This window comes from Polistes dominula, unplaced genomic scaffold (assembly GCF_049000335.1).
Source record: "Polistes dominula isolate Pdom_NZ unplaced genomic scaffold, Pdom_raw_medaka contig_82, whole genome shotgun sequence".
NCBI classification, from domain to species: domain Eukaryota; kingdom Metazoa; phylum Arthropoda; class Insecta; order Hymenoptera; family Vespidae; genus Polistes; species Polistes dominula.
The window spans coordinates 2,706,629-2,728,890 of NW_028301046.1; the positions used below are offsets into that span (position 1 = coordinate 2,706,629).

General features: G+C 36.8%; 1 protein-coding gene across 3 annotated transcripts; it reads left to right on the forward strand.

The window, feature by feature from the left end:
* Nucleotides 1-5,467: 5,467 nt before the first annotated feature.
* Nucleotides 5,468-21,840, forward strand: LOC107074661 (neurotrimin). Of its 3 annotated transcripts, none has more exons than XM_015336307.2 (5): nucleotides 5,468-6,350; nucleotides 12,665-12,816; nucleotides 14,740-14,950; nucleotides 15,548-15,844; nucleotides 15,919-21,840. In XM_015336307.2, exons 1-5 carry the CDS (start codon nucleotides 6,281-6,283, stop codon nucleotides 16,101-16,103), a joined length of 915 nt encoding a protein of 304 aa, XP_015191793.1. In that variant the 5' UTR covers nucleotides 5,468-6,280; the 3' UTR covers nucleotides 16,104-21,840. The 3 variants fall into 3 exon arrangements, with proteins under 3 accessions (XP_015191793.1, XP_089031532.1, XP_089031533.1); XM_089175406.1 differs by lacking the exon at nucleotides 5,468-6,350 and adding an exon at nucleotides 10,136-10,169; XM_089175407.1 differs by lacking the exon at nucleotides 5,468-6,350 and adding an exon at nucleotides 11,492-11,516.
* Nucleotides 21,841-22,262: the final 422 nt, after the last annotated feature.

The window sequence follows — 22,262 nt, forward strand, 5'->3', positions numbered from 1 at the left end:
GGAAATTAGGCGGATAAACAGAGATAGAGAGAGAGAGAGAGAGAGAGAGAGAGAGAGAATGAGAGACAAACGGGAAAGGAAAGGGCTGACACGAGAAGCGCATCAAAACTTTCATTTTTCCACGCGTTATCCAATTATCTCGAGTATTCACGTTAGTACTCCTACATACGTACGTCCTTAATTATTCGTCTCTGAAGTGGAGGAGTATCCCGTCATCATTGTACCATAAAAAAAATGTCTACCTACTTTTCTAACCAATGGGGATACGACATTTTAACGTCTTGCGAAATATAATCAAATATACGTATATATATTTATAATTTATAGAATATAATTCATATTGTCACTATTATATATATATAATATTATTTATTTATATATATATATATAATTAATTTGCAATAAAATATAAAAAAATATTTATGAGTGATAAAATATCATTTTCTATCTAAACTTGTCTATTTTTATATTTTAAATATGTGAAAAATAAAAAGTAACTCCGTTTTGAAAGTTTGTTATATTAAAAGGATCAAAATAAAATAAAATAAATAAATATAGTTAGTACCATGAAGGAGAGAGTGTATGGGTGCTAGTCCACTAGTTTTTATGGTCGCGATAAGAAAAGAAGATAATTCCCACAATATTGCACTTTATCATTTCCCCGGTGCTCCGTAAACGTTCTTTCAAACGCGGACATTTATTTCGAGGGTTTCCTCGAGTGCGTGTACGTAGGTGAAGTTATAAGATGGAGTGAGAGAGAGAGAGAGAGAGAGAGAGAGAGAGAGAGAGAGAAGAGAAAGGTAGGGGTAAAAAAGAAAAACGTTTTCCGGAATAGGAGCGTAAACGTCGCGCGCAGCTGCAAGAAGTGCATCAGACTGTTTCCTGTCTCGTCTCTGCAGTCGGAGTAGAATCTACTTGCAATTTCTTCTCTTCTTCAACCCCTCTCTTTTTAACTTTCTTTCTCAACTCGTTGAAAATTCTTTCGCCCATAGGAGAAAAACGTCTCCTCTCGATTGGTAACATAGCTGTGAATGCTGGAAACGTTTTCCTATATTTTTACTGTTCCATATACATATACATATATACATATATATATGTACATTTCCTACGAGTAGAATTTTGATGGTGGACGAATGGAGAAACACTTTTTTAGTCGTACGAAGCGTGTTACTTTACGAATAACTCGTTCGTACATTTATCTTTGTACGACAAATTTGCTTCCGTTAGAATGAGTAAGAATGAGAACGAAGGGCCCGTTTATTATTTTTATAATATCGCTAAACGATTCGACCAATTTTTTTTTCCCCCTAACATTACGAGCTGTTACACTTATCATGATGCGTTAGTTAAATCATTTTTCATCGAGCAATTCGCTCACGCCATATGCTCGTTATACTTTTAACAAAAGTAATGTTATAGGACACGCGCACGACTTTCTTTCCCTTATTAACGTGTTTTTTTCTTCTATATATATATATATCCCTAAATTAAAAGAGGCTCTTTATGAAAATGTACGAGCAATTATTGAAATTCGTGCTAAGGTCAAACGTATTTAACGTAATATATAAACGTATCTATTATATTGTATATATATATAATGTATAAATTGATTCTTATTTATTTATTATGAATTTGATTAATTATATAGATATATATATATATATAATATTATATAATGTATATTATATAATTATATAAATTATATCATTACCCATAAATATTGTTTTTGTTGCTTAATGGTGTCTTTGTTCCGATAAAGTGTCATTTTTTAATAATGAAACGTTAGAGAATTGTTCTCGTAAAGAGAAGCCAATTAATGAACAGGTTGAAGAGACGAGAAGTTTTGTTTCTACGTGAATCGATATACAAAGCATGAAAATACCGGGACAAACTACAAGTCTAAGATCGGAAGAGTGTACTTCGCGAAGTGTAATGAAGAAAATCACGAAGCAAAATAAGTTTTAGAGAAGTTTGGTTAACCTTGACCCCTTAAGTATCATATCGGCTAATGGTAAGGAATATTTAAAAATAGCTTTCATAAAATTTTACTTTTTTATTAATTAAGGACCCTGTAGGAGGGACGCGCCATGTATATTGCTAGGCTGAAAATGTGGGAGGACAGCTTCCGTTGCATCGCGCAGCCATGTTTATCTTTAGTATATATTAACGGCTGTGGTTAGTTGAATCATTCGCGCGCAATCACGTGACTACACGAGTTCCTGTTCCTTAGCAATGTACATGGTGGCGCATCCCTCTTATAGGGTCCCTTTTATTAATAAATTAATAGCGCATCTATAGGCAAGTAGCAGGTATTACAAAGTACTTGAAATAAACTCCTTGAACTAGGAACGACGGAACGAAACGACATTAATGTTGCAATTAATATAGATCAAATAAGATCGTAACTTTGCCCTTCCCATTTTTTTTCTTTCTTTCTTCTTTGATCGTAAAACACGCAAAAGAGGGAGCTAAGTAAAATAGAAAAAATTTACCCAACTTACTACGTACGTAACTCTTAGAAAGATTTCACAAGATAGAGAGAAAGAGAAAAAAAAAAGGAAAAGGAAAAGTGTGTACGATAAATCTTACAAGGGCGGAAGGAAAATGGCGTAAGTTGTATAGGAAGAGTAAACCCGTTTGATCACCGAGAAGAAAAGTTATGCAATTTAGCAAACGTTGGCACGAGACCATCGGCATCGTCCCTTCCCCCTTTTTTCGCCTCGAGCACTGACTACGACGATCCTCCCTCTTTTCCCGCATCAAAAAGTGTGGGGTTTTCTTCTTCTTACTGAAAATTCTGGGTTGAAGGGCTAACCGGTATCTTCTTCGATAAATGGTTCGTTTATTCGAATCTGAAGATCGTAGGAAATATTATCTCGGTGCACGGAAAAGCGTAACAGTCTTTCTTTGAAAATTGAAAGTGTTTCTTTTCTCATTATTCAATTTTATTCGATATAAAGTTTAACTTATTATTTTATCGCATCTTTGAGGCATCCCAGCCAACCTTTACTCTTTTGGATCTCTCTCTCGCTCTCTCTCTCTCTCTCTCTCTCTTTCTTTCTGCACTCCTTTATCATCTTCGATGAACGACGCTCTGTTAATTAATTTTGTATCGTGTTTTAGCGGTAGAAGCGGAAACTGGAATTTTCCAATTTTCAAAGAAAACCCACGAGTTCTCTCTCTCTCTCTCTCTCTCTCTCTCTCTCTCTCTCGACATAGCAAGCTCCGACGAAGTTGGCTGATTTTATCGGTGGTTTAAGCCTTTTGCAAAGTTATTCGATACGCCAACCATATTGAAACTGCTCTAGCTCTTTTATTGAGTCAACAAGGAAACCAATTGAATAATCGATACACTGTTGAAACAAAATTAGATCAAAAAATTTGACAAGATTGTTATAACCTAAAGATTGTTTTTTTTTTGTTTTTTTCATTTGAAAAAAGAAAAAATTGATATAAGCATAAAAGATACGAATTCAGCGTGAAAATGTGAAACCTTTGGGGCCAAAGGAATTAGCATCTTGGCAAAACTTTTCTCAAACGAAGTCGATTCTTCGACGACACGTTGCAAAAGGATGCAAATATCTAAAGAATCTCAGGAAAAAAAAAATGAAAAAGAAAAAGAAAAGAAAAAGTCGTTCGTTCGCAAGTTCGTCTGAAAAGTGTAAAGTAGGTACTCCGTGCTGAGGAATCGTCGAGCAAGATAAAGTTAACACTATAAGAACCCGTCAAATTGGACCCAAGAGATACGTCTCCGCAGAAGAGGATGCGCACGGAAATGAGAATCGTAAGGAACATGAAAAGTTTGAAAAAGCATCGTGGAAGAAGAAGCATCACCGTTCTCTCTTTATCGTCATTTTCTCTTTGTAAGTATTATCAAAGACTCGTAACATGGAAAATATTCGACTTTTCGTCTTACAACAGACGAATAAACTTTTTATTTTACGTAAAACGTTCATAAAAGATTATTTCTCGTATGATTTATAAAACAAAACAAGTGATATCATATATTTTCATAATTATTGCGCCAATCAATAGTAAAAACAAAATAATATTTTTCTTTTGAAAGATTAATCGTTATGGTCATGATGTTCATGTTAAAGTTCGCAAAAACGCATGGATTGATAATAAAATTAAAAATCAAAATTAAAAAGAAAGTTTATATAATGATCAAGTATATTATGCATATTATTTTCATCAACTTATTGGATTGGCAACTAATTGTGGATTTTAAATAAGAATGAAAATTCTAAATTGTTGCTTAAAAATATAAGTCTATTCAATTAGGTACTATCCACTTTTGTTGATGACCTTTTGTCATCGGTCAGGCAGTGTCATAATGCCACGTTCATAATATATAAAAGTAATATACATCGAATGTAATAATATGTATCGATATAATAACGCTCATAAATACGTTTTATCAAACTACCTTATACCAATTTTTGTATTATCTCGAAGCTCGTGATTTTATCAAACGACCTTATACCAACTTTGTTTTATCTCGAAGCGCTTGATCGCATAATGCATCCCGTCCTGCATCCTATCGCAATTCATCACGATCGTTGATGCGTCAAACTATTATTCCAAAGATATTTATCGATTAAAATTTCATTCGGAAATTTTACCTTCGCCTCCTCCTCCTCCTCCTCCTCCCCCACCACCCTCCCCACGTTGTCGAATAAAGAGCAACGACTAAAAGTAAGTATCGTTAAAGATATAAAGAAGAATATAAGGTTTACATGAAACAAAGTTCAAACGCGTTGTACGCACCAATTACTAAAATTATTTATCAAACAAATGAATCACACAGGTAAATGATAAATAATTAATCGCACGTATCATAATATATTACGAGTTAGAACATATCTATTGATTTAGTTTTTATTGATAATGTAATACTCGAGAATCTTGTTCGTTAGTGAAGCAAGTATTAGAAATGTGACATCGTTTGTACGAACCGGTTATTCTCATTAGAAATTTGTAAGTTAAAAAATGGGAATCAAGAAGTTTCAAATAAAAAGAAAATAGCTGAAAGGTAATAGAAAATTGTTAAGACATTGCTGCTGGGAATAAACAAAGATAGAAAATAGATGGAATCTGAGAATGTAAGCGTTAAAGAGTGCACTGCTGGAGTATCGAAGAATAAAGAAGAATAAGAAAAAGAAAGAAAGAAAATAAGTTAAAGTAAAGAGGGATTGGTTTTTGGAGGGTAGTTGGAGATAGATAGAAAGGAAGGTGAGAGGAACGCCACGGGGTATGTGGGCAGAAGAAGAAGAAGAAGAAGAAGAAGAAGAAGAAGAAGAAGAAGACGAAGAAGAAATAGACGAAGGAGATGGTAGGGGGGATTGCTGGAGAGGGTGAAGGAAGAGGAAGAAGAGGAGGAGGAGGAGGCTGAGTGATCGGAGGAGTAAAGAGAATGAGGACGCCTGCGCGGAATCCCCGGGCGGGCGCGGGCAGTGCCACCGGAGGCCCGGCGGTTTCAGAGCTTCGCCCGGGACGACGAACCGCAGACGACCTGTACGCAAAACTCGGCCGTGCGTTATCCAGAGGGCTACGCTGCCCTCCTAAAAGTGTCAACTAGAATATAATCGAGGAGGGAAAACAAAAATATACGGAAAGAAAAAAAAATAAGGGCTTCGAGCGAGAGAGATTCTTTGACGTACGACAAAAGGAAACTTTTTTTTTTCTTTTCATTTTTCTCGCGTCGATTTTTATTAAACAACGACAACGACAACGGCAATCCAACTACTCCTAATATGTGATATAGTGATCGTCGTTGTAGAAGGTGTTAAATTGAATAAACCAAAAGACTTGTATAGTCTTTTCAAGTTGGGTTGAAAGAGAGAGAAAGAATATTATTGCAAGGTGTCGCTGCTTGTGAAGGAGGAGGTGGTGTATTAGTGGAAAGAGGAATAAGAAAAGGTGAAAGAAAGACATGAACGAGACATCTGGTAGCAACACCGATTGACAAGGACGAACTTTTAGGTGAGATGACGAAGGATTAAGAAAGAGAAACCGAGATAAAGGATAAAGCCATTGAACGAACTACCGCGCGACCAATAAAGAAGAAAAGAGAAAGAGAGTGTGAAAGAGAGAGAGAGAGAGAGAGAGAGAGAAGAGCGATATAAATAGGAGGCTGGAGAGAGTGGCGTGTTGCACCAGGACGGTGTGGTGCGCGCTGTGAGATGTCAGTTGACCATCGGTTGAAGACATCCACGTTGTCGTCGTCGTCGTCGCCGTTATCGTCGTCGTCGTCGTCTTCGTCGTTGTCGTCGTCATCATGAGGAGATCCTCTTACGTCAACTATTACGTCCTGTGCCTCGTCTGTTGGATTCTTTTGGGTATTACCGGTAAGATAACAGACAAAAAAAAAATCAACAAAAAAGAGAACTGTGTGAACATATGGATGAGGATAAGTCAAACAAGGATTGACCCCCAGGTTAGTTCGTAAATCATGCGAACGCAAAGAGGATAGACGAAACTCTACCGATCTTTTGGATTTATGTGAACAAGGTAGAAAAGAGGGAAAGAGAAAGATGGAGAGGGGAAGGGGACAAGAGAGAAAGGGTGAAGTCGGTGCTCGGGTGGTGGTGGATCGATCGGATTTTCGGGTGTAGCTGTGTTGTTGTCTCCGTGCGCGTCTCGTGCATACGTTTTTCTCGTGCGTATCTCAAACACGCGTGATCTATTTTTTGATCCTTCATGGTTGGCCTCCCCCCTCCATCATCATCAACTATCTCCAATCTCTTTGTTCTACGGCTTTGGCTTTGCTTTTACGTTTCAAGTGCTTCTTCTTCTTCTTCTTCTTCTTTTTTGGACAACAAGAATTCTCCTGACACTTGCCAATCGATGATCCTTTTTAAAACTAAAGGGACAAAATAATAAAGGAGTATCGAAAAATATCCTGAAAAGACCAAGAGAGAGAGAAAGAACTTAGGGATGCTGAAAGAGAGAAAGAGAGAGAGAGAGAGAATGTGAGGAAGAAGCTTTGGCCCCGGACCAGGTTCACAATTGTATCTAGCGCCACCCTTGTTTGTCGCGTCGCGGCATTGTAAAGCCACCCTCCTCCTCCTCCTCCTCCTCCTGCTCTTCTTCGCGCCCACCCTTACACTATCTTTTTCTCTCTTTCTCTTTTTAGTTTTCTTTTTTACTTCCTTCTTTATTTTCCACTTCTACCACTTCTATTTTTTTTCTTCTCTTCACGAATAATCCCATTCTGTATTTCTCCCTTTCTCTCATTCTCTTTCGTTCTCTCGTTTCCCGTCGGGTCACCGTGTCGACGAGATGATTCCATCGTCGGGGGTGGAGAGCCAAGGGGAGGAAGGGGGGTGGTACTCCTTTTTTTTCTATCTCGTGACGTCGTTCACGAGCGCGTATATCGATTCTCTAGCACGTTCTCGTTACATTAAACCTGATGTAACTAGATTTATCAGTTATTTTTTCGATCTCGTGAATCCATCTCATGCATTTCCCTTTCCATTTGATACAAAAATCAATTGCAATATTATTTTGTTTTCTATCTCGTACGATGCAACTTTTTTTTCTTTCTTTATTTACTCTCACTTAAAAACTCTTATCTCGAAAATGCGATACACTTATCTCTTGAAGTTTGTACGACGGATACTCTGATGTCTCTTTGACCTTATCGTTTTTTTTCTTTTTCAATAATAGTAATAATAATAATTGTACAAAAAATATCTATATATCTATCCATATTCATCCTTGGCGCTGCATCGATCGCGATGCAGTTGGACTCAGGGATTTTTTTTTTCTTTGACGTGTATTTCGATATTTGTCGTACGTAACATTGATGACACTCATCTGACTGTCATCTGAAGATTATAAGAAGATTCTTCAACTTTTCCCAACATCGAGAGAAATCTTTTTAATGAACCTACGCTGCTTTTGCATCTGTGTGATAACAATGTTCTTATTTTTTTTTTTTTTTTTTTAATAGTGCAGAATATTGAACGGGATTTGTCAATCGATCTTTCGATATCGTTTCAATCTTACGACTAACGATGATTCAGAATACTTGGATTCGTATTCCGGACGGCGGAAATACACGTCAATGGAGCTGACACAGTCATTTTTCAATTCTTATCTAGTACTTGAAAGAGTTTTATTCTTCCCCTGTATAATAGAAAGGAAACAATTTTCTTGCTAGAAAAGATCTATTCATTGAATTAAGTCGGAAATATCTGATAGCCAGATTATCTTTCTGATTTAGGATTTATTTCGGGACATAAAATATCATTATTATTGAATCCAGTAATCTTGCAGTGATTCTACTTGATATCCATTTTGTTTTTCTACAAAATATTAATACTAAACAACATTTTCTTTAACCAAGATAATAACAAGGAATTCTAATTAAACTGATCGAATGATTATGGATAAAAGGATAATTTTATAAAATCCTTAAACGTATTTGCAAATTACTTTGTTCAATAGCAATTTTCATCCATATTGAGAGGATTAATTTCTATCATCGAGTTAATGGAATAAAACGAGTTCGCGATGCACCCCAACAGCCGATTATGCTTCACGGCCACACACAAACACACACACACACACATATTTAAAACTGAACGAGGTTTAGTTTGGTGCGCGCGCGTATACCTGCCTAACCTTTTCCTCTGGCCCTTTGTACATTCTGTTCAAAACTTTCAATAATGTTGTGGTAACCAACCTATGTATACCTGGATTCTAGAAAAAATCAGTTCGAAGAACGTGCCAACCAGAATACTCGCGTGTTTTCAAGCTCCTTATCGCGCTCATGCTAATTCCAAGAATAAGAAATCCCTTTCGAGAATATGCCAAGGGATAAAAGCACGGTTCACCATCATTCTTTTATTTCCTATTTTCTCGTGGTACGAAGAAAAATTCCATTTTTCATTTCAAAACTAAGATCCCAACTTTGCGATTGCCCGACTTAACGAAGAAAAGCTTAACATTGTGATGACGTATCAACGTATATTACTTATATGCACCTGTACAATCGTGTTAAATTGATAAATGATCCATGACTTTACTACTGCATTGCTTCGTGACGAAGGTACACCGGTACAACCTTTCTTCCTTCATAATCACCCTCCCCTTCCTTTCATAGTTCGCGTTCGAGTTTTTCCTTATTTTTGCGACACTTTTTATCGTTTCTTGGAACCATTTAAAAAAAGATAAAGTGCAACAAATAAATCATAGTAGACAAATTGTTATTCTTTTGATTACCGTTAGATAAAAAGAGAGAAAAAAAAAGTTACGTAAAATATTTCGCATAAACTAAAAGAAGAAGTAAATACTTTTGTTTCCAAGATGTTGGTTTAGGATGCCAAGAATACGTCGTTTGGCTTACGATGTTAAAGAGAAATAGAAAGAGAGAGAGAGAGAGAGAGAGAGAAAAAACGATAACATAAATCGAGTGTCAGCGTTCTATTCGAGTATACTATCTGAAATCTAGATTTATCTAGTGGTTTCGAGTTACGTGACAACGTCGTAAAATTTGCACCGACACACAATATTGCGTATGTGTCATTCTAATAAAGCGAAAAGGAGGACGCAACCTCTTGGGGTGACCCCCAAGTCGACTTTCTACGACTCCAGGGAAATATACGTTACAACAAATCTTCTCCTCTTTTTTTTTTTTTTCTTTTACATAACCCTCCTCCTCCTCTTTCATACTCGATTTCTCCCTCATGGATCTGATTGGGGGAAAAAAAAAAAAAAAAAGAATACTTTTATACGTGAATCCTCTTTTGTCGACATATTAACGTAACGATGACAAATCACGAACGACTTTTGATTTCCCGAATGATGAAAATGGAAAAAGCTAAGTCGTAGCTGGAAAATTAGTTTCGAATCATCCTTTTCTCTCTCTCTCTCTCTCTCTCTCTCTCTCTCTCTCTCTCTCTCTCATACACTCTCTATCATCTTTTTCTAGTGTGTCCCCTTCGTCTGGAAAAAGGTAGGAGGAGAACGATTTCTCTCCCCTTTTGCTAGTAGCACATTTCTTCCTCGGGGTTCCCTCGCTCGGAGCATTTACGACAATCTTGACGAGAGAAAAGGAGAGACAGAGAGACAGAGAGAGAGAGAGAGAGAAAAAAGAAAAAGAGAGAGAGAGAGTGAGAGAGTCATGCCTCGGAGGGCTGAAATGAAAAATGTGTCTCACAGTAAGTAACGGTGTGCATGTAGGACCGCTATTTGTGTGTGGCCCCTTTTTTTTCTTGCGGATAGGCAAATTATTTCGATGGGGTGGCAGCAAAAGAGAGTAAAAAAAAAAAAAATGAAAAGAAAAAAAAAGAGAGAGAAAGAAAGAATCGCGAAGAGGCGTGCGCGCGTGCGCGCCTCTGCGTAGATTTTTACATCCCTCAGGATCTTTTGTACCGGTTCGAGTATTCTGCAAAGCATCTGCCTCCTCCTCCTCCTACTCCTCCTCATCCTCCTATGCGTTAGATGCGCATATCCCTGGTTATATTTCGACGTCACCCTTCAAACATTTTTGCACGATTACAAAAACACATTAAGAAATGTTATTTAAATGCTATATTTTTAACGTGTTTTTATTTTTTTTTTTATCACAATTAATTTTAATACAAGTAACTATCTTATCGAAATGTTATATAACGCTAGTAATAATAATAATAATAATAAAAATAACTTATACAATAGAGTAGTAACACTCGTGTGTTTCAACTCGTGGTAAAATGTCGAAGAAGAAAAAAAGAAAATATCTGATAATCGATTAATTGGTGGTTTAAACGGTGGTGACCTTCGTAGCAATCGATGCGTTCGATAATCGGTTAACGTGAAAGATATTTTTTTCTACTATCTTTCGAATAGTCCAACGCGATTGTCATCTACGACCCTGGTATATTTACATCTTTTTATTTTTTTTATTCTTTCATCGTCTCATACCTTTACCCCTTTTCCTTCTACAACTACTACTATGCCCATCGATCCATTCTTGAGGCTTTCCACGAGAAATTACGCGTATTTGTGTCAAGCATTTACGTCGTCACACATCGGACCATCTCCTAGGAGGATCGGCCCTTTCGAGCAAAGCTGCCTCGTCCAATCCGGAAGAATAATGACGCCCAATCATATCGGTAGACTTTCCTCCGCGCTTCCACCGATGCGCACACAAAGACCCAACTTTCGACTACTCGCTACGCTAACGAGAGACCCAGTTCCGAGTATTCCAGCAAACTGGATCGTTATCGTTCCCATTTTTTTTTCTTTTTTTTCTTCTTCCTTCTCTCGTCCTCTTTTTTTTTTTTTTATTCAGAAAACTTCGATAGGTCGATTGGATATTAAACGCTACGCGAAACTAAAAGTGGAATTTCCCCGATATATTTTTACTTTTATTTTAACCATGTTCTCCGTTTTTATCGTAAAATGCAAAAATTGGAGCAAAAATATAACGTACCACATGTTATAACCATCTTCGTAATAGCCATCTCGCATACACGTTGAAAAATGTCGATAAGAGCCTATTGCACATCGTAGGATGTACTTAGGTGTGTATGATATAGGAGTAAAATAATCGTAAATCGATCCTGCCTATCGAAATTGAAGGAAGGAAGGAAGTTATAAAGGAAATGATAGATGATAGTGCGTTCCTTATTCTCATGCTACACAACTATAACAAAAAACAGGAATATTCAAGGTCGTTGGAATGAAGCCCATGCGATTCCTCGAGGCGAATGCAGCTGATCTGCCTTTGAGTTCCTCGCATCAAGATCCCCTGGATTAGTATCCATTTCCCTAAGGTACCTGCACGGCTTGCCAGGATCCTAATAGGATTTATTTTGCAAAGTATTCTTACCTGAGTTACGCTTAGACGATGGAAACGCGAGACTCTCCTCTCCCTCTCTCTCTTATGTTCTCATTTTGTTATTTCGTCGTTGCTCTTTAGAGAACATGCAAGAACATCATCGTAAAATGCAAAAGAAAGATCCCCCCCGGTAAAAGGTGTTAGGAACAAAAGTCATTTGAATGTGAGAAAAAATGATTTAGGCTTTATACCACAATTTTTATTCGTACCCTTTAGGCAAAGGACAAACCCTTTATATTTTTGTTCCCTCGGAAAGGATAACAAAGGAACGGCGTAATTCTAGCTTTGTTCTTTTTAATCCCTTCCTAATGTAGAGATCGTACTAGCGTGTTCCAGTTAATGGCGGTGAAGGTAATGTCGACGTAATACAGAACATTTTCGTGTATATACTTTTAAACACGTATACACGTCGTCAGTCTACTGCTGTTCTACCCTCGTTGCGCTTCATATAATTATAGTCGCGAAGCTTTCGCGCTCTTTGTTCCAACACGACGAATCATCAAGAGCCCTTTTGCGTTCGCGTTATTATACTGTGGTCAGGTTACCTTTTCTCGTATCTCCTCTTTGCGGTTTTTGTCGGCTTGCTGGCTGGCACGTTAACAGCTCACAGTCTTTGCCAAAGAGAAGTCGATTTGAAATGAATCCATACAAGGGTTTGTCTACTTAAAGGGAAAGACTTTAAACTACGTCAAAGTATACGTGTGTGTGTGTGAATTATTTATACAAGTACATACACATATGTTCTATATACATTTTATGTCTTTTGATAAGATCGAATTTAACCATAAATTTTATTAAGGAGAAAATATCGATATCCGATGTTTGTTTCAGGTGTGAGCACCAGATCGCATTCCTTGGTGAAGAGGTTCGACGGGATTTACACGGGTCCGTATTTTGACTCTAATTCACCTACGAACATAACAGCTCAATTAGGTACTCATGCGTACCTACCGTGCAAAGTACGACAGCTCGGTAACAAATCGGTAGGTCGACGTTTTCACTATTTTCATTTTACTTTTCTTTTTTCTTCTTCTACTTCTTTCTTTTAACCTTGACTTCTCACTGACTCTAGATAGTTTCATTTGCTTCGTGTGTACTCGTTGATAGTTCTAACGCTACTTATCGATGATCCATTTTCAAACCGATCTTTTTCTTGCTCGTAAACTTTGAACACACGCTGAACGTCGCAAGAAAAGCTTTTTCCCTTGTGACTCGTTATCGAAAACTCTCTGGAAACTTGCACGTCTGTTGAACGTGCACGTTCGTAGATTCGAAAGCAAACTTTTTTTGAAATTTTAAAAAGATTTTTTATTTTCTTACGATTTTCTCTTCTTTCCTTTCAAGGTGTAACGAAACGAGAAATAGTAAAGAAGCAAACCGGGAATTATTTCTTCTTACCTTTTTTCCTGTGGATTCTTATCGCGCGTAAACACATGCGACACGCAACGACGATTCGAAAAGCTTCGACCTTGCTTTGATTTTTTGCGATGTGCAAAAGCTAAAAATAATCTCTTTAACTCACGCTACTGGCCGACTTAAAGGCCAACTTAAAGGTCATAAGTAATCTACAATGTGACAAAGCTTAACGATACGAAGTTTCACCCCTAAATAAATAATACTTTTATATATTATATAATGTTTTTTATGAACGATTGTTACGAAAAGTAACTGGGTTCGTAACCTCGTATCATATTTAAAAAAAAAAAAAAAAAAAAAAAAAAACAGAAAGTACAGCAACAAAGTGATCAAAGAAATGAAATTCAAAAAGAAAGTTTATACACAAAATTGACAAATCCATCCCTCTCTCTTCCCTTTCCTTTATTCATTGAGTCAAATATTTGTCGAGTTGATGATACAATTACTTTTGAATATATACCTTCGAACGAGAAAGGTTAAACGAAAATTCAGTATAAAGAGAGACGACAACGGAACCGGAGTGAAAATAGGGGGTTGGGGTTGAAAGACGATAAAATTTTATCGCATCGAGAATGAAACGTGCCCTTCTCTCCTATCTCTAGTGAGAAAACATTAGATTCGTTAGGTACGTTCTAGAAAATAGGGAAAGAAAGAATATAATAGCAATGACGACAAAGCTTACGACAAACACGCAAGTTTCGTATAATCGTCATGGAAAAACCTACACTCAAAGGGATTTAAGGATCTTTCTACGATACTGAAGGGAGTATATGCTTATCGGTCAAGAAATTAAATGCTTCTTCCCTTTGTACTTTCTATATACGAGTAGTCGTTATTTAAATATGTATGTATGTATATACATATATATGTACGACGAGTAGGAGTTATCGTAGCACGTAGACTCGTTTAAATATCCGGTCAATGGACGATACATTAAGATATGGAAAGGTTCGTAGAGAGAGGGTTCAGAGAGAAAGATCGATCGCGGTCACCTAACGACGAGCTTTCCTTCTTACCCCTTCCCCCACTCCATCCCTTTACCCACCTCACCGCTCTTATATTTATACGCTACCTTCTTCTCTTCCTCTTGCTTCTCTTGTACCACCACTACCACCATCTACCTCTTCGGAATAAATATATGAGCCAAGAGGTTACCCAGGGATGATTTGTGATCGTGACTGGCGAAGCGGAAACTTCCTTCATTTCGACGAATTTCCTTTTTACTCCTCGAACAGAGAATATTTCCTGACGATGAGGGGATTAGAAAAGAAGGGGGAAAGATAATAACGAGCTTGTCTTATCTTAATCGATCTACCGGTTTTTTTTTTATCTTTTAAATTGTTTATCTATGATAGGACACACAAAAAAAGAAGCGGAAATTACTTTGTAATCGCTGGACATAAGAAATGTATCTTCTTTTATTTGATTATTTTATTTTTTGTATGGACTTAGATATATACAAAAATAATAATAAAGAATGAATTAATAAGGTCTCGTGGATCAGGAGAAGAGACTCGCATATATTATCCGTGGATAGGACCATGTTCATCCCAGACGAAAGGTTCCAGGCGATCTTCACGGACGCGTCGGACACTTGGACGTTGCAGGTGAAGTACGTCCAGGCACGAGACGAAGGAGAATACGAGTGCCAAATCTCGACGGATCCTAAGAAGAGTCACATTATCAAGCTCAACATCGTCGGTGAGCTTTGCCAAGATGTGAACTACTTTCTTAACCGGTTAACTGAGTTTGACGTGTATACTCGTTATGAAAAAGTGGCAGAATTTTGTGTCAGGGCTGGTATACTTGTCATACGTAAAACGTAATGACTTATTTGCTATTTAAATTGTAACTTTTTTTTTGATAAATGAAACATATTCTTTAATTTCCAAGATGTGTAAGAAGAAATTTTAAAATGGAACATCACAGTTAACTGGTTAAAAAGAGCAGCATCTCTCTTATTATTTTTTTTTTCTTCTTATTCCGAAGGATTTTGTTCTTTTCTCTTATGAGTGAGTTTAATGATTAAACGAACGAAAGTAAAGCGTTCACTTAATCACAACGACGACTACGGTAGACTTTCGCTTTTATTCACTTTCGTTGGATGAAAAGTTTGTTAACCGAGTCGATTGAGATTTGAACGAAACGTTAAACTTTTTAACTTTTCTCGAGAATAGCTCGAGAACGATAAGGATCATAAATTAAAATAGAAAAAGTTCACAAAAAATGAGGAAAATAACTGGGTTATAGAAAAGTGATAGAAATACGTTCGATGCTTTTTTTTTTGTAATTTTTTAGTGCCAAAGATTGAGATCCTGGGAGACCGGGACATGTACGTGAAAACTGGAAGCACGGTTTCAATACGTTGCATGATAAAACAATCTCTCGAGGGGCCGTTCTACGTCTTCTGGTATCACGAGGGCGATCGCGTTCTCAATTATCAACAGGGAAAAATCGATATACAGACTAAAAGGATCGATCACGATACGATTAGCAGTTTGGTGATTCACAACGCCAAAAGGGAGGACTCGGGAAATTACACTTGCAGTCCGAGTAATTTGGATAGTGCCAGTGTACAATTACATGTACTGAATGGTAAGTCAAAAGAAAACATTTGTTTTCAATTTTAGAAGAAATTTGATCAATTATTATAAATATTTTTCTTTCAGGAGAACATCCTGCCGCTATTCAAAGAGGAATAAGTTCGGCTTGTGGCGGTTGTCGTACACTTTGGTGGTTTGCCGGAGTTGTAACGCTTTATTCGAGTCACGGAAGTCGGCATTACGTTCTCGTACTTCTAGCCGTTATGGTCCTTTATTCGAAAAATCCATCTTACTTCACGTCGGAACGATAATCAGGATCATTCGTGAAGAAGGACCAAAGCACGAACGTGAGCGAGTTAGCTGGCGAGCGTGCGCAAAGAGAATCGATTATCTTCGGGCCATGATACGCTGTGAAAATTCATTTAAAAAATCCACGGCGAAAGGGATTTCTCTAATAGGAGAAAGAAATAATAAAAAGGAACAAACATTTCCATCGATCATTCGATATCATGAAGAAGAAGAAGAAGAAGAGGAAGAAGCTTGGAAAGCGTTAAAGCTAGAATATCATGATAAGAATCTAAAGGAAAGATCAGGGTCGAGAGAGAATCGAGAATTTCTGTATGGGGATGGGTGAAAAAAAAGACAAAAATATGAAAGAGAAATGAATAGGAATGAGAGTCGACGAGCTCTCGTAGAAAAAAGAAAACGATCATCGTTTTTAAAAATCGTCGCTGAAAGAAGACTGACCGCTCGTTTTATTTTGTAATCGAGCCGAAACGGGATAATCGGAGGTGTTAGGAGAATAGTCAAATAATATTGTTGATCGTTCGTTCGAGTGACGGATTCGTTCGGAGAATAATGGTCTAAAAAAGGGAGAACAAAAATAACGAAGAAATGGGAAAAACAAAATACAATAAAACGATCTTTTTGTATACCTTGATATTGAATATTCGAAATACACCACCACCCCCCAATCTTATCGTTTATCAACAATATCAAGGTGTCCAACCAAAATAAATTCTTCCCAGAGGGATGAAATTCTAAAATTAATTAGAGATGCATTTCGTCTATCGAGACAGTATGATCCGGCCGTTAGTATATTAGGGAATTTAGATAAACTCGTGACGATTGTGTTTCGTTGGATTCGTCCGAGTTTTTCCGCAGGGGGACAGGTTTGTTGTTACCGTCGTCGTAACATCTCTCTTCTCACAACCTGTCTAACTTGTATACAATGACGACGTAATTACGCGAGGATCGTGATCCAATTTAATTTCATTTATTTTCAATAAACAAACGGACGGAGTTTAACGTAGAAGAAGAAGAAGAAGAAGAAGAAGAAAAAGAAGAATAACCCACACCTTCTATTTTTAAATGAAAAAGAAAACGAATAAAAAAAAAAAAAGGAGTGAACAAAAATATGGGGAGAGAGAGAGAGACGAAAAAAAAAAATTCAAATTTAGCAACGAAAAAAAAAAAAATATGAAAAAAAATTGTACATTTGTGAGATTGCTGCGAAAAAAAAAATAACGATGGCACAACGATATCGCGTTATTTTCTTTGCTTTTAAAAAAAAAAAATAAATAAAAAAAACGCTAATCAATAAATTTATCACGATCTTCCCGTTTTCGCGTGTTCCAATCTTTATAGAGAAAGAGAGAGAGAAAAAAGGTTTAATGAAATACAAAAAAAAAAAAAATAAAAATAAAAAAAAATAAAAGAGTAAAGTAAAGTATAAAGATTCTCGATAACGAGATGCCCCCCTTCACCCCCAACCCCCCCGATAATCGATGATCGTGCGCGTCACTAGAACGATCGTGGAGGTCCTGTGTCGAGGTTATCGAAGGGTATCGTAATTTCTGTTAATTACCGACTAAATGAAGTTTTACTAGTCGGTGATAGTTAATTATGAAAGGATCATGAGAAAGTTTGAGGAAGAATGATAGAAAATTACAGAGAGAGAGAGAGAGAGAGAGAGAGAGCGAAAGAGAGAGAGAGAGATTGAAGTGAGATAAAAGAAACTTCGTCCGCGCCACTCGAAAGAATTGAAACTTGTTCGATGAAATCTTGTGAAGATTATGCGATTAATTATATTTCCATAAAAAAAAAAAAAAATCGATTAGCTTAACGTGTCTATACTCGACGTCCATACCGTTTTTTATTTCAGGATCGTAACGAGAGATCATATTACCCTTATGTTAAGTTTTCTTTTTTTTATGTGTGTGTTTATAATCGAACCGACAAAATCCTTTCCCTCCTATACATCATCGATGATGGATTAGCCAAAAAACATAGCGAGATTCTTCATTTTTTGTTTTTTTTTTTTTGTTTTTTTTTTGTATATGAGAAAGAAAATCGATTTATACTTTATATACGAAGACGACAAGGTTTCAAGCTTCAATTTACCAAAAAGAAAAGTGTTCATATCAAATGTCGATGTCGACCCCTCCATATCAGATCTTCCTCCGAGATCGTCTTCGTGATATACGTTCGAAATTTCGTGACGTTTATATTAAAGACATTTCGATAATTAAAAATCTTTCTCGTTAGAAAAAAAAAACAACAAGAAAAAAAATTCTGTTGAAAAAATTGTTATAATATTTTATTTAAATAGTACATTAAAACGGTGTATATTATTTATTTATTATTAACCCCCCTTAAGTTGCACGCTCGAGTTAACTCGAGCGGTGTTGTATTACGTTGAGCCAAAATTGTTCCTCTCTCTTAAGGGGTTAATGGTGTAATTAAATGATAAAAATTAAATAATACGAAACTAAATAATATGATTCTCTCGTATCGATCCACGAGACTTGTTATAGTCGGTAAAAAAGCGCATTGAGTATAAACACGAAACATCGAAGCGTGTCGTGTAACCGTACGTGCGTGCTTGCGTGCATTCGTGCATGGGCTGCGTACGTGGGTGTATAGGTGGAAGCGTGCGTACGAGTGACTCGTAATATAAAAAAAAAAAAAAGAAAAATATATTTAATATCCTTCGTTATTCTCATCTTGTTTTTGAAATTTTATTATTTAATTATCAAAAAAATAAAACAAGGTTTTCATCATCGTAATTCACGAATTCGCACGTACGGTTACACGCAATGACAAGGACGGATATATAAGCTTTTTGTGAAGGGTTTTCTTTCAATCATCGATTGAGCCCTTTCGTGAGTTTTCATTTAATTCTCGCGAGTATTAGAAAGAGAGAAGGAGAGAGTAAGAGAGAGAAAGTTAGAGAGAGAGAGAGAGAGAGAGTCAGAGAAAGACAGAATAAGAGAGTAATGTTTTTTATAATATTATATAAATAAATGAATATATATATATAGGTATATATATACAAACGGAGCAGATTAATATATATATGTATATGTATATGTATATGTGTACGCGCGCAGTGATACGTTGCACAATGGTGTTGAGTATTGAACAAGTTTCAGCTCGTCGAGTAAACGAGAGGCGACATCCAACGGAAAATTACGATCCCTTCGAAAGGTTTAAAAGGGCATCGTCGTGAAAGTGTCACGAAAAGATCGTACGGTGTCGGCTGAGATGTATTTAGTAGCACGTAATGAAAGATAAAAAACGATGAAGTATATATATCGAGTATGAGAAAGTAAAAGAAAGAAAGAAATAAAGAGAAAGAGAGTAAGAGTAAGAATAAGAAAATGACGAACGACACGTTTAGAATATCTACGATTCATGTGATTGTAAATACATAGTACATAAATAACGTAACGTTAACTAACGATATGCCGTACGTGTTACACTAAAGAAACAAAAAAAAAAAAAGATAAATAACGTTACTGTGTAATTTTTCGGATCGTAAACGCATTGGAATGGGTCTGGCCGCCTGTGCTAACCGGTTTGATGTAATCGCATAAAAGAAAGGGAAGATAACACTATATGATAATGAAAAAGAGAATGAGAGAGAGAGAAATTTCCCATTAAAAATAATCACGATCTAACCCCTTTCCTAAAATCGCGAAACAATGGTAGTAAAATTCATGAGAATTTGGATAAATTCATTCTTATGAATTTTCATTTCTTCCACACAAATCGCATTCCAATTACGGGGAGGGGCTTGTGATCAATCTCTCGAAGATTAATGCGAATTACTAGCTGTTAAAAATGAGATAAGAAAATTAGTTACGTTATAAAAGAAAAAGGAAAGGAAAGGGGTAAGAACGAACGATAGGGGATGGATGCGTTTATCCTCAATCGGATAAAAAAAAAAAAAGGGTCCGAGGTTAGCACGGGCCGGCCACACGCGACTAGATGTAACACTAATTAAACGCCTAGCGTAAGATTTAAACGGATATAAATGAAGATATATTGTCTGATATAATAAAAAGTGCACGTGCGCGAGTGAGTGCCTCTGCTAGTGTGTGTATGTATGTGTGTGAGTTAAAAACTTGCGTGCTTGGATGATGATTGAATGTTTTGTTGCGCGTTGGAAGGAATAAGAAGAAGAAGAAGAAGAAGAAGAAGAAAAGAAAAAGAAAAAATGAACAGGAAAACGTGTTGAGAGAAGAAGAATGAGCGTGCGTTCGTTGAATGTATAAACGAGCGGTTAAAAGATAGAAAAGGAAAGAGGGAGGAGGAGGAGGAGAAGGAGGAGGAGAAAGAAGGGTGGGAAAGGGTTCGTTGGACTGACGCGACAAGGCGTTGGTCGAATGACGCATTTTCGAATAAAAAGGGGCGACTAGGGACGACTTCTTGTATCTTCTTTTCCTTCTTCCCGCGCCTCGGCGAGGCCTCACTCTTCGTTGACTATGGTGATAAAAAAAGTAGAGAGGAAGAGGAGGAGGAAGAGAAGGTGGTGATAGTAGTAGTAGTAACGAATGTCACCTCGAGGCCACAATTAAAACACGCGAGCTCAGTTTCACGTTTTTAACTCGGCCTCCCCCTCGCTGGGTGGAAGAAGGAAATTTGCAATGTGCTCGTCCTAGTCGCTCCTTTATTAACGATGAATAAGAAGGGAGGAAAATGTATATGTGTGAGAGAGAGTGTGAAAGAAAGAGAGAGAGAAAGCGTGAAAGAGAGAGAGAGAGAGAGAGAGAGAGAGAGAAAGATGTAAAGTGGAAGAAAAAGACGAGTTGACATGAAAGGTGGTAACGGTGAAGAGAGGAGAAATAAATAGACACACATTTACGCATACATGTAAACATAAACACGAAAAACACACACGTCGTCTAGGGTACATATAAAACTATAACGTCGTAGGCAGCATTGAATTTTTGTACCAACTTCTATTGTAGCTCTTAAGTGTCGCGAATTTTTATGTTCTCGTACGGTACGACGGTGAGGCCACCGTCGTTCGTTGATTTTTCGGTTTTCTCGATTTAAACCAAAATGGGCTGCGGATTTGGAAGAAAGCAGAAAAAGGGAGAAGGAAGAGGGATACGTTTCTTAATCGATCGAAATTAATTGATCATTTTTAGCAAACATCATCATCCTATTGACTGTTAGAAATATTTCGGGATCTATTAATTTTTTCTTCTGTGATCTATCGATAGTTTTGTTTCGTGAATGGTCGATCAATTAAGAAACGTTGGAAACACCGATCCGCATCCCCTTTGGTTAAACCACGTCGATTCCCGAGAGTCGCGGTACGAATTTCGAGAGATAAAGATAAAGAGATAAAGAGAGAGAGAGAGAGAGAGAGAGAGAGAGAAAGAGAGCAATTTAATTTGAGCGACGCTTGACCGTCCTAAAAGTTCATCAATGTGCTCTTACGCGTCTATAGTCGTGTTAACAATTTTTGTGATAGCATTAAAACGAGTTGAATCAGCGAGTTGAGATGAAAATTGATCGGTGGCCCAGAACGATCGAAAAAAACAAAAGAGAGAAAGTTTAAAGGGAAAGATAAATCAACAAAAAAAAAAATAGTTTTTGACCGAGAACTTGGGCCATCTGAAAATTGGATTGTCGAGTAAAGATTGTTTAAATTATGAAATTAGGAAATTGTGTCTATGCTCTGCTCCGACGTTAGACCATTTTTCCTGTTCATGTGAAAACGAAAAAAAAAAAAAAAAAACAAAGAAAAACAAATTCAAAATACGCGTGTACGAAGAATACAATTTTTCTCAACAATCTTAAGGGAGTGAAAATAAAAACACGCTGTGAGAATTTCAACGTTGATTCGACCGTAAAGAAAAATATGTTTTACGATCCAATGAATAATGATCGTTTATTGATAATAGAGGTCTTTCCTTTGCGCGTGTAGCCTGATCGCTGAATCGAAAGAAAGTACTTTTAGCTGCTAAGAATCGGATGGAAGATAAGACTCGTGGTATACACCTATCGTTGTCGATCGAAACCCTCGGGACGACTAAACGATTTTTCTTGCGTTTCTTGCGTTAAAGAAACGAAAGAAAAATTTTGGAAAGGATTGAAATTTCCGAATCATTTGAGTATCGAGAATGAGAAAAGGAAAAAATTCCAAAACTGATCATCAACTCGGGAATTTCAAT